Source organism: Aquarana catesbeiana, linkage group LG06, assembly GCF_042186555.1.
Source record: "Aquarana catesbeiana isolate 2022-GZ linkage group LG06, ASM4218655v1, whole genome shotgun sequence".
NCBI lineage: Eukaryota > Metazoa > Chordata > Amphibia > Anura > Ranidae > Aquarana > Aquarana catesbeiana.
This window is the reverse complement of record NC_133329.1, coordinates 387,728,519-387,742,205: the sequence shown is the minus strand read 5'-3', so window position 1 is coordinate 387,742,205 and position 13,687 is coordinate 387,728,519. Positions and strand designations below refer to the sequence as shown.

Sequence of the window (13,687 nt, the reverse complement as noted above, 5' to 3'; positions counted from 1 at the left end):
TTTGATATTTATAATTTAATTTGAATTGCTCTTCTTAAAAACTTTTTTTAGTCATGTGACCGCCACAGCACCAATCAGGTCTGGCCAGACTCGCACAGTAGAGAGCATACATTAGCAGAGTAATAGAAGCCCCTCCCCTGCATGTGCCAAAGAACAGGGGAAGATCATGTGACCAGACAACAGTGCTGCAGGAAGAAGGTACATAGAAAAAAATAAATAAATAAAAAAACAGTGGCATGATATTTGCCATGAATTTATTTAGATTGTATATAACACTTTTGTTTTGTATCACTTTAAAATTCTCATTAGCTAGCTGAAAAAACCCTGCAAATTTTTACTAATGCAAACACAAAATTTCTTGCACTGTGCAACTTTAGTCAGAAAATTAAGTCCCAAAAGATGATTTCGGGCTGGCCCCTTTCACACTTGTGCGACTTGTCCCGCGACTGCAAAGTTGCATGACAAGTCGTACCCCATGATTTCCAATGATATCTGCGCGTCTTCAAGTCGCAGTGACTTCAAAAGTAGTCCCTGTACTACTTAAGTCCGACTTTGATGCGACTTGATGTCCACAGACCTCAAGATTACACAGGCATTGCTTCAAGTTGCGTCAAAAATTGCGGTAAAAATCACGCAAAATTGCACGACTTTTAAAGTCGTGCAAGCGTGAAAGGAGCCTTAGCAGGTATAGCAATATAAAACATTACAAATAAGTGCTTATACTGTACAATTCAGTAATACATTTTCTCACCCTGCTCTGCACATGCTCAGTTGCTCTTTATGCTGAATTTTAAGAGGCCTTAAAAGCAGAATTAAACCCTCCTATCCTATACAGCCATGGAAGCTGCTTCTGTTTGATCTGCAACTGCTATTGTGCTGTACATGTGATCAGTTATGACACCAGCCATTGGATGGTTTGACAGTTTGGCTGAGGACACAAGCAAAATGTGACAGCTAGCATTCTGGGCATTCCAGGAACGTAACTTTTTTTGAAAATGTTAAATCGAAGGGTTTAGTTCTACGTTATGATTTACTGTCGCTCAGGGGCTTTAGCAAAATGGCAGCCTCCGGCAAGAAGAAAACCGGAGCAATGCTGGAGGCAATTTACAGCACAAACTCATTTTTGTAGAATGATGATTAATGTGGAATCGTTCCTTGCTTTTTGTATCAAGTTGTTATGGGTAAAGTTTTGCTTTAAGGGACATTCTCAAAGTGCTAAAGATTAATTTAAAGTTCACAGTTATAACATGGTTTGTTTCCATACAATCGACTCCCATTGCCAGAACAGATCTGTGCAGGGTTGGTGTAGTTTCAGGTGGAGTCATCTCTCCAACCACCAAATTTAAACTTCGGGGCCAGTTCTGAGCCTGACTGATGTCTCTGGGGATGGAGCACCATTCTTAATATCTACAAATTCAATACATCAGGTCTAAAATGACATCCAGTAACCACAATAGAAGGACTCACCGATGGGGAGTGTGGAAGTAGAACAGAACCCGTGTGATAATTCATCATGCAAAGACTTCTCAGCAGGTCACGTCCTGAGTAAAAATAAAGTAATGTTACCAACCAGAGTAAAAGGATGAGAATATTAAAGGCCCAACAATGTCTCTCCTCAATGTCTCCCTATGGAAACATTACTCCTGATCCCATTTCCTCTACTGTTTAATACACAGAAGTGGAGCGCTGACGTGCTTACATCACGCTTCCTTTTGTGGGTAGCTACGATTGTACAGCACCCAGTTGCAATGCACCCCCAGCCACTGATAGGCAACTAAGCCTATCTCTACATAGCACAGCACTGTCCACCACATGCCCAACAGATCTGCCTTCCTATAAAATCATGGAAACAGTAGTTTGTATTCCCCCTTAGGAAACATGTTTGATGTGAAGTGTGACACCTGCCTAGAACCTACCCTGGGGCCCGGACACAGTAAACTTTACTGAACGAGCAGACGATTTCATGAAGAAAAACCTGAATTATTGAAAGGCTAGAATTGTAAAAGTGTAAAAACTTTATATTAGGCATAGGAAAAAGGGGACTAAGGGCCCAAAGCGGACAGGATCATGGAGTCCAGCTTTAACCACTTACAGACCGGAAAAGATTTACCCCCTTAATGACCAGGCCATTTTTTGGAACTGCATCGCTTTAACTGACAAATGCATGGTCGTGCGACGCTGTACCCAAACAAAATGGATGTCCTTTTTTCCCCCCAATAGAGCTTTCTTTTGGTGGTATTTGATCACCTCTGCGATTTTTATTTTTTGCGCTATAAACAAAAAAAGAGCGACAATTTTGAAATAAAAAAAAAAAAAAAAAAAACCCACACACATTTTTTTTACTTTTTGCTATAATAAATATCCCCCCCCAAAAAAAGTAAAACTAAAATTTCTTCAACAGTTTAAGCCAATATGTAATCTTCTACATTTTTTGGTAAAATAAATAAAATAATAAAAAAAAAAAAAACGCAATAAGCGTATATCGATTGGTTTGGGCAAAAGTTATAGCGTCTATAAAATAGGGGATATATTTATAGCATTTTTATTATTTATTTTTTTAACTAGTAATAGCGGTGATATGTGATTTTTAGCAGGACTGCGACATTGAGGCAGACAGATCGGACACTTTTTTTGGACCATGGACATTTATACAGCGGTCAGAGCTAAAAATAGCCACCGATTAGTGTATAAATGTCACTGTCAGAAAAGGGGTTAACGCTAGGGGGTGATCAAGGGGTTAAGTGTGTTCCCTAGGAGTTGTCTAGGGGCTGGGCTGACTGGAGGAGAGAGATCGCTAATCACCAAGAACAGCAGATCTCTCTCTAACTCCTCTGTCAGAACGGGGAACTGTCTGTTTACATTGACAGATCCCCATTCTAGCTCTCGTACCCACGATCGCGGTTGGCCACTGGACATCGCAGCCAGGTCCACCACCATACAGCAGGCGGGCGGGTGCCTGCTACAGCTCCCTGGGGAGGAGCCGACGTACACCTATGGCGATTTGCGGGAACGCACCAACCTGCCGTCGTAAAACGACAGTGGCTGGTCGGCAAGTGGTAATGAGTAACTCCAGTTTTGATGCGAAAAAAAGCATTCCCCTCTGGGTAATCTATGTACATTGCAAGGATTTTACCAAGCTTTGTGGAAGAAAACAGCTGTTTGTCTCTCTGTGTCCATGTGCTAAGTGAATGGAAGTGAGTTTATAATGATCAAATCAGCTGCTGCACCTGCAGGGCTCTAATGAGGAAAGTGGCAGGGTCTGCATCCCTTTAGATGTGATTTCCCTTTGAGAGTATCTCACCAAAAAGGATTTTTTTTTGCAGGGTATGCCCAAAATCTGACTTGTATCTTAGTGCAGACTTCTGGAAAAATCAGAGAGCCAAATCACAAAAACAGGAAAAGACATTTCTGGGGGGCGTTCAATACACCACCTGTTTACAGAACGCCTCCAGGTCGCCATATTGCATTTTACAGAAAATTTCAGCACCGCAGATTGAAAAGAAAAATGTTGTTTTAATAACAAGACGACTTGGGTAGCAATTATATCAGCCACATCTTTTTTTATTTAAAGAAAGGAAAAATCCTACGAGCCACACTGAACCTAGTGCCAAGTGTAAGCACTACTCAGCTGCATGCGTGAAACATGTCTCGTATTACGTGTAGATAGTGAAACAAGTGAAGGATAACGCTGCGCTCAAGTGTGCTAAATGTGCCCCTAATCTAACACAAAAGGTGTTGTGCGTGTACAGACACATAAAATGCAAAAACATCTTTTTTTATTTGCCATTTTTTTCCCCCAGCAAAAAAGTGAAGTTACCCTTTAACTACAGGTTTATTTAGCAAAGGTTAATTGCAATAGTGTATACATCAATTGGTTGTAAAGCGTTAGATTTAAAAAAACAAAACAAACAAAACAAAAATACACATGAAACTATACTTACCTGCTCTGTGCAATGGTTTTGCACAGAGCAGCCCCGATGCTCTTCTGGGGTCCCCCGCAGGCCCCTCTTCATCAAATGCCCCCACAGAAAGCTCTGTGGGGGCACTTGTGCGGGTGCGCTCCCAAGTCCGGCTGCTGTGTCCACTGACAAACAGCAGGACTCAGCCCCACCCCTGGATTTGATTGACAGCAGCGGGAGCCGCTATCAATCTGCCCAATGAGGAGAGCAACAGCAGCTGGAGCGGTTGCACTCATTGAGCACATTGCTGGATCGGATTGGGCTCAAGTAAGAAAAAGGGGGGTCTTGGTGGGGAGCTGTAGCACAGGAGGTTTTTTACCTTAATGCATACAATGAATAAACCTTATGGCTTTACAACCTCTTTCACTTGCACTCACAATAGAAAATTGCCTAAACCAGTCTGCTTCCTTTTAGTACAAACGTGTACACTGATGTTTGTCAGATTGCACACACCTTTATACTACAGACTGCTTGGACCAAAGTGCTGTAACAAGCTTCATCGTCTTAACATTCACAATTTATACAAGACACCCCATTGCTGCAATTAATGAACAGCCACTCACCCCTCTCTCGATCGTTGTAGAACTTTTGTTCCCACTGGTTTGTGAGAATATTGAAATAACGCTGTTGCTCGAAAAAGCGCAAATATCGAGAAGAGATGGGGGAGGGGAAGACACGTTCAAACTGGCCACAACGAGAAAGCTCATCCTCGGTCTCTACCAGAATCCGCAAATCTTCTGGGGTCAGCTGCTCCAGTACCGTGGCGTACAGATCCTACAAGATATGCACAAGCTGTTTATAACATATGGGGGTTATTTACTAAAGGCAAATCCACTGTGCACTACAAAGTGCACTTTGCACTGAAAGTACACTTTGAAGTGCAGTCGCTGTAGATCTGAGGGGGACATGCAGGGAAAATAAAAAACAGCATTATAGCTTGCACATGATTGGATAATAAAATCAGCAGAGCTTCCCCTCATTTCAGATCTTCCCCTCAGATTTACAGCGAATGCACTTCTAAGTGCACTTTTAGGGCAATTTCAAGTGCAGTTTGCACTTGTAGTGCAAAGTGGATTTGCCTTTCATAAATAACCCCCCATGTGTAATACGTAAAAGGAAGGAAAAAAAAACAAAAACATAAGAGCATAGAGTATTAAAGTCGTTAATAGAGCCTCATATCCCCAGATGAAGCAGTTACAGAGAAACGTGTTGGGATGGGCCGCACGCGTGAAGCTATAATTACCTTGTGGGGTCAGAGCAGCTGGTAAGGAGCTCATTGAATCGTTTGTGGTGCTTCCTTTTGGGAGCACATTTTCTTCGGTAGTGCACGTTATTCCTTCACGGCAAAGAAAGAGGAACTATTGACGTTTAGAAAACAGGTTTATTTTAACAGTGAGAGGCAGAACAAAAATATCCAGAAAAGTTATAAATTGATTTGCATTTTAATGAGTGAATAAATATTTGATCCCCTATTAATTAGCAAGTTTTCTGGCTCCCAGGTGTCTTCTATACAGGTAATGAGCTGAGATTAGGAGCGCTCTTAAAGGGAGTGCTCCTAAACTCAGCTTGTTTCCCGTATAAAAGACACCCGTCCATAGAAGGAATCAAATTCCAATCTCTCCACTATGGCCAAGAACAAAGAGTTGTCTAAAAATATCAGGGACAAGATTGTAGACCTACAAGGCTGGAATGGGCTACAAGACCACGGCCAAGCGCCTTGGTGAGAGGGTGACAACAGTTGGTGCGATTATTCGCAAATGGAAGAAACACAAAATAACTGTCAATCTCCCTCGGTCTGGGGCTCCATGCAAGATCTCACCTCGTGGAGTTTTAATGAACATGAGAACGGTGAGGAATCAGCCCAGAACTACACAGGAGAATCTTGTCAATGATCTCAAGGCAGCTGGGACCATAGTCACCAAGAAAACCATTGGTAACACACTACACCATGAAGGACTGAAATATTGCAAGGTCCCACTGCTCAAGAAAGCACATGTACAGGCCCGTCTGAAGTTTGCTAATGAACATTTGAATGAGTCAGATGAGAACTGGGTGAAAGCAGAGGAAGAGGAAGAAGAGCAAGAGAGAGGAAAAGGGAGGAGGAGGAAGGAAGGAAGGAGGAATGTTGTCTATGACCCCAGGAACACCATCAAACATTGAGGTGGAAACATTATGCTTTGGGAGTGTTTTTCTGCTAAGGGGACAGGACAACTTCACCACAACAAAGGGACGATGGACGGGGCCACGTACCATCAAATCTTGGGTGAGGACCACCTTCCCTCAGCCAGGGCATTGAAAATGGATCGTAGATGGGTCTTCCAGCATGACAATGACCCAAAACACAAGGTCAAGGCAACAAGGGAGTGACTCAAGAAGAAGCACATTAAGGTCCTGGCCTAGCCAGTCTCCAGACCTTAATCCCATAGAAAATATGTGGAGGGAGCTGAAGGTTCAAGTTACCAAACATCAGCCTAGAAACCTTAATGACTTTGAGAGGCTCTGCAAAGAGGAGGAGTGGGACAAAATCCCTCCTGAGATGTGTGCAAACCTGGTTGCCAACTACAAGAAACGTCTGACCTCTCCGATTGCCAACAAGGGTTTTGCCACCAAGTACTAAGTCATATTTTGCGAATGGGTCAAATACTTTTTTCACTCATTAAAATGCAAATTAATTTAGAACTTTTTTTGAAATGCAATTTTGTTGTTATTCTCTCACTGTTCAAATAAACCTACCATTAAAATTATAGACTGATCATTTCTTTGTCAGTGGGCAAATGTACAAAATCAGCAGGGGGTCAAATACTTTTTTCCTTCACTGTATAACTAAAGTCAAAACATTTTTAGTCTTTGAGAAACTGGAGAGGGATTCTGTCAGCTTTTATTGCTGTCCGTATCCCCATTATGGAGACTAACCCTCTCTATTTCTCTTGTTTACGGTTATTGAATGTGAAAGTAAAAAAAAAAAAACAAAAAAACAAAAACAAAAACACAAAAACAAAAAAACAAAAAAACAAACAAATTTTGGGTTGAAACCAAACCAGGAATACAGAGGAAATCTTCCAATGGGGGAACCATTTCTGGTAACATCCCAGAATTCCAACACTTTGGAGGGACTTCTTCAGTTCCTGTTTTGGCTATAAGATAAGAAGTTAAGGGAAATCTCAAAAAAAAATGGGGCACAGATGGCAGAAAAAAAAAATAAAAAAATTGAAATCATTGTTATATCTGCTTTAGCCCAGGACTCGCACGATTTTATACCTGTGCGTCAGTCCAACTTTAGGGGGCGATTTCAGAGACATTTGTGTGGGTTGCTGCACAGATGTCTATGCAAACTGCACCCCGAAGTCGCCAAAAGTAGTACAGAAACTACTTTTGGGAATCGGTGCGGCGCCGCAAAGCCAGCGTCGCACCGATTCGGACGGTGCCATTACCGGCAATAGCTGCTGATTTGGCATGCGATTTGACATATCAAATCGCATGCCAAATCACTCCAATGTGAATCAAGGCTTATAAGTGCAAGAAACCCCTGTTGATCTAGTCATAAATTTAAAGCTATCCTGTTCACCTTTTCTGTGTTATCTTAAAGTGGATGTAAACCCAATGTCATCCTTTCTAAACTACTGCCATAGGGGTTATCTATAAGGATATACATGCCTCCTGCATGTATCTTTACCTGTCAAATGTCTCCCCTCTGTCTGTTATGAGACCTGAAAAACTGCACATTCTGTGGGTGGGTCTGTTGTCTGGAGCTCGGTGGGTGGAGTTGTGATGTCAGTAGACTCTCCGCCCACCTCTACACTCCCCTTGTCAATATGCATTTTCTCCTGTGCATTTCTTACACTGAACTTCTGCTATGATCTCTAACATCCAGTGAAAAGACAGGAAAGTAACCACATGACTTCAGCATACCAAAGAAAGGAGTGAGGGAGGGAATTAAAAAATAAAAGCATGTCTTAGGCTAGTGCATGAGATATGTAAATCACCTGTCACTCACAGCAAGGGGGGGGGGATTTGACAAAGTTTTATCTCACTGAACAATAAAAGAGGATTGCTCAGAGATGGATTAACTCTTTGTGGCAAGACTGGGCTCAAATGATGGGAAATCGTATACTCTACATTATGACATAAAAAAAAAAAAAAAAAAAAATTTTGAGTTTACATCCACTTTAAAGAGTTTACTTAGCCCTCCCAGATCTCATCTTCAAACTACAAGTCAATAAATTCCCATGTTTTGAAGATTAAGACAGTGGGATAGAACGAGTAGTTTAGCAAAAAGAAAAGTGGGCAGGACTGACCTCACCTAGTCCACAAAAATTCAGCATTTTGTCAGTCCACAATAGAAAATTAGGAGCGGAGTGCATTTCTTGCAGGTCAACTGGTATATTTTTGTACTTGTAGGGTCTTAAATGGAAAAACACAAGCACACGCCCATTTTTATTTTAAATGTGCCCTTACATACACTTTAATGACAGCATAACTCCAAACAACCAGTCTGCCAGCTAAGTTAATATCCAAACCTGACCCACCTTGTCTGGCAACTTCTGGCTAAGGTAATGTGCCCGCTTCAGCTTTTCTTCATTCAGAATTTCCATGGAGCGCCCGCGGTCCTTCTCACTGACAAGACAAAGGGAGAGACATCAGCTTCAAGCTTTCATTTTTAAAACTCAATGGAACAAGCTGAGGTTAGAAGCCGCTTGGTTTCTGTGTACAGCTGTACTACTTGCCTACAGGGTACTTTCTCCCCCACCCTGCCTAGGCCAATTTTCAGCTTTCAGCACTATAACACTTTGAATAACATTTGCGGTCATGCTACACTGTACTCATATGACATGTTTAAAAAAAAAAAAAAAAAAAAAAAAAAAAAAAAAAAAAACAACACACAGTATAGTACAGGGGGGCCAGGAAAAAGCTGGAGGACACAGTACTGGGATCTGTAATGGTTTTCCTCATGCAGGGAGTAGCTCGGGGAAGTTATAGATCGTACCTTGAGCGCTTATTCGCCAACCCGCTCTCTTCTCTGGTCCCTCCCAAGTGATGTCACACAGGCACTTGGGATAGGTGCAGGACAGTGATGTCAGTTTTCCTCTGCATTCTGTAGCCTATCAGCTATGAGGGGGATGTGATCTAACACTGACCTGCTTGTGATAAATGGGTAGAGCGTGGCAGAACCCCTGGGAACCTCTCACAGAACCCGGGTTGAGAAACACTGCTCTAGATTAAGTAATTAAAAAAGGAAAATATAAAGCAATGGGTCCTTGGTGCAACTCCTGGAGACACTAATGCCTCGTTTCCACCGAGCGGATCAGTTCGGTACTCTATTTTGGGTGTTTCCATTATGAAAGCGGCCCATACAACCAAACCGCTCCATTCATGGTCCTGCTTCAGATGTGGGGCCATAGAAAATGTAACGGTTCGGTTAGGGCGGAGCTACGATACATTCCACTGATTGGCGAATGTGTGACACCATGCTAGGCATTTTTTCTAAACCCACGCATGGCCCGTCGGTCCGACTTGCAGTGGAAACGCTCGCCTGAATAGGCCGGACCATTCTAGGCCTTCCAAACTGTACCGACCCAGGCCGATCCGCCTGGTGGAAACGAGGCATAAGGTAAGACATGGGAAGTGATACATAGACCAGGGCTATAGCCCTTTGAGGGTGGAGCAACTTTATAACTGGCCAACTTCTTATAGGCAGGGCATGTACCCAGAGTCTTACGTTCACCAGCGACGAATACGAGAAAAAGAAGATACATTGCTTACATAAGCCATTCCTTATGGACTGGTTTTCTGCTGCCTTACCTGGTGGGAGAGCCGCCAGAGCCAACGTTACTGGTGTCCTCTTTATTGGGAAGGAGGAATCCGGCCAGATTGAGGAGATCTTTGATCATCTGACCTTTAATGTTGACATCCAGAGGTGAATTAGAGTGCAGACTGAGGACGACAAGAGAAGAAAGTGTGAATCTTCTAATTTTTTTATACAGTTTAACAAAAGACACACACAAACCAAATCACAGTTGAATCTACAAATGGCAAACTCCAGCCAAACATCCAGTGGGATTAAGGTTTCAAATCTTATGTAAAGCCTTCCCAGCAAAGTGGAGGTGTGATGGTCAGGTGCTCACTAACCTTTGGGCATATTGTGAGCAATGAAAGAGCATGGAGAAGAGCTCTCAAATGTAACGATTAAATACGTCTGCAGCTTGAAGAGAGAGGAAGTCTCTACAAAGTCAGAATTCCTCTCCTAGACAGTCATCACCAGAATGGGTGTCTCCAATGAAAGATTTACCATCACCCTTTGTTCTGGTGCCAACTGTAAAATTGTGGAATTCTCATCACTTTCTGTCTCAATGACAACGGTCACCAAGATAAATAAAGAAGGTGACTATGTGGTTGGGACCTAGTCAAAAAAAAAAAAAACTGCTATCGGTCTACTTGCAAGTTACATTATTTGCTTGGGCATGGTTTAACTATCCTATGGGTCATGGGATGATAGCAGCCTAATCCGTAAATTGTAGCTATATAGCTGGATAAAAGTATTCCATTTACAGATAAATTCCAGGTATAGCCAATGTATACATAGTTACATTGGTCCAGCTTAGACCAATATACAGTATCTCACAAAAGTGAATAAATTTTTGTAAATATTTTATTCTATCTTTTCATGTGACAACACTGAAGAAATGAAGCTTTGCTACAATGTAAAGTAGTGAGTTTACAGCTTATACAACAGTAAATGTGCTTTCCCCTCAAAGATAACTCACACAGCCATTAATGTCTAAACCGCTCGCAACAAAATTAAGTACACCTCTAAGTGAAAATATCCAAATTGGGCCCAATTAGCTAAGATCATACAGCGGTTTAACAGGACAGGTTCCACTCAGAACAGGCCTCACCATGGTCGACCAAAGAAGTTGAGTGCACGTGCTCAGCGTCATATCCAGAGGTTGTCTTTGGGAAATAGACGTATGAGTGCTGCCAGCATTGCTGCAGAGGCTGAAGGGGTGGGGGGGGTCAGCCTGTCAGTGCTCAGACCATATGTCGCACACTGCATCAAATTGATCTGCATGGCTGTCATCCCAGAAGGAAGCCTCTTCTAAAGATGATGCACAAGAAAGCCCACAAACCGTTTGCTGAAGACAAGCAGACTAAGGACATGGATTACTGGAACCATATGTCCTGTGGTCTGATGAGAACAAGATAAACTTATTTGGTTAAAATGGTGTCAAGTGTGTGTGGCGGCAACCAGGTGAGGAGTACAAAGACAAGTGTGTCTTGCCTACAGTCAAGCATGGTGGTGGAAGTGTCATGGTCTGGGGCTGCATGAGTGCTGCCGGCACTGGGGAGCTACAGATCATTGAGGGAACCATGAATGCCAACATGTACTGTGATATACTAAAGCAGAGCATCATCCCCTCCCTTCGGAGACTGGGCCACAGGGCAGTATTCCAACGTAACGACCCCAAACACACCTCCAAGACGACCACTGCCTTGCTAAAGAAGCTGAGGGTAAAGGTTATTGACTGGCCAAGTATGTCTTCAGACCTAAACCCTATTGAGCATCTGTGGGGCATCCTCAAATGGAAGGTGGAGGAGCGCAAGGTCTCCAACATCCACCAGTTCTGTGATGTCATCATGGAGGAGTGGAAGAGGACTCCAGTGGCAACCTGTGAAGATCTGGTGATCTCCATGGCCAAGAGGGTTAAGGCAGTGCTGGAAAATAATGGTGGCCACACAAAATATTGACACATTGGGCCCAATTTGGACCTTTTCACTTGAGTGTGTACTTACTTTTGTTGCCAGCAGTTTAGACATGAATGGCTGTGTGTTGAGTTATTTTGAGGGGGCAGCAAATTTACACTGTTATACAAGCTGTACACTCACTGCTTTATATTGTAGCAAAGTGTCATTTCTTCAGTGTTGTCACATGAAAAGATATAAATAAAATATTTACAAGAAAGTGAGGGGTGTACTCACTTGTGAGATACTGTAACTGTATATACCCATACCTGGCTGATGTCCCTGGAAGCTGGAAATCACTGAAGTAGACACCACTACTCCAGGGATCATCACTTGCTTCTGGATCCCACACCGAGCAGCTGCCCTCCTGCATTGTGAACCCAGGAGGTCAGCTGACTGGCACGGGTGCCATTAACTTTTTTGCATTCAGTGAATGAGTGTAAAGAATTCTCTGATTGGATGAGGTGTAGGGTGTGATGTCGCCACCCCATCCAATCAGGGAAGGCTTTGCATTCATTCAGAAAATGCAATGCATCTGAATAGCCCCTGTGCAGAGTATCTGACCTAGAGTTGAGAATGCAGCTTGCCAGCCGCTAAGCACAGAACCAGGAAGCAAGTGGAGATCACTGGACCAGTGGTGTACATGATTTTCAGCTTCGAGGGGCATCAGCCAGGTATGGTATATACATTGGTCCAAGCTGGACCAATGTAATAATGTATAAAATATCAATACCTGAAATTCATCTTAAATGGAATATTTTATCCAGCTAACTGGAAGCTACCCTCGCCCATAGGATAAACTATGCCCAGCAAATAATGTGGCTTGCAAGTAGGTCAATAGCAGTTGCTTTAACCAAAGGATACTTTTTTCCTTCTTTTTAGTTTAAACCCCAGCTAGGTAGAGTCACCTTCTCCATTTGTCCTGGTGACCATTGTCATTGAGACAGATAGTGATGAGAATTCCAAAATTTTACAGGTACCAGAACAAAAAGTGATGGTAAATCTTTCACTAGGAACAACTGTTCTGGCGATGACTGTCTAGAAGAGTAATTCTGACTTTGTAGAGACTTCATATCTCTTCAAGCTGCATCCCTGGTACAGGAAGTAAATTGATATCTCGCCAAAGGGGATACGGAAAGCCAAACTTTTTTTTTTTTTAATAAATAAAAGTGCTTTTAATCTTTCCCTACTCTATCCAATATTTACAAACAAGATTTTGGCTATAGTTACACTTTGCCCATTCCGAATTCTAATTCCGTGCAATGGTTAATGAAGACCTAGAAAAATAGTGACTAAATATTATATGAAGAAGACTGTACATATCTTCGTGAAGGCACAAGTATAAATAAAGTAGATGTAAACCCTCACCATATACCCAGTGAAGTGAACCGCCTCAGATGATACACAGAGATAAAAAAACAAATCCTTCTACATAAAAGTTTTACTTGTATACCTGCCGTCTTCAGCTTTCTACACTCTTTAGAAAGTGAAGATCCTGTTGGAAATATTGTTTCCTGATCCAGCAGTGGGAGGGAGTCTGGGCATACACTGTGTGTAAGATGATTGGAGGGAAGGCACACACCCCCACTCCACATAGGCAGAGGAACTAAAAAGTTGCTGAGCTGTAGTCTGAATAGACAAGCTCTCTGCTAATCTCCCTCTAAGCTCCCACCCCAACAAATTTTCAGCTGCTTCTATCTCCTGTGTCAGAGAACTTGTCAGAAGTTATGTTGATAACAGAGGAACAGAGCAGCAGAAAGAGACTGACTTTGGAGGGAGATAAGTAAACACTACAGATATATGTGCCCAAGTCAAATCTTACAACCACTTAAAAAAAATAACCCTATTGAAGGAGGAATGTTTTTGGCTCCCAAAATGCATTGGCCGTATTATGTGATCAACTAAAACAAATACATTTATCTAATATTAATTTTTTTTTTGTTTTGGGGCTCCTTTCTATATTTCTGTGGCTTGAGTCACTTCCAGGTAAC

General features: G+C 42.3%; 1 protein-coding gene across 1 annotated transcript in view; it reads right to left on the bottom strand.

Moving 5' to 3' along the window:
• The window catches only part of TTLL4 (tubulin tyrosine ligase like 4), a gene marked incomplete at its 5' end in the record, with an annotated part of 53,288 nt that overhangs the window by 7,959 nt on the left and 31,642 nt on the right, over positions 1-13,687 (bottom strand). Inside the window, 4 exon segments of the mRNA XM_073634305.1 lie at positions 1,468-1,541; positions 4,523-4,733; positions 8,486-8,573; positions 9,759-9,890. Of these exon segments, the coding sequence (XP_073490406.1) occupies positions 1,468-1,541; positions 4,523-4,733; positions 8,486-8,573; positions 9,759-9,890 (505 nt within the window).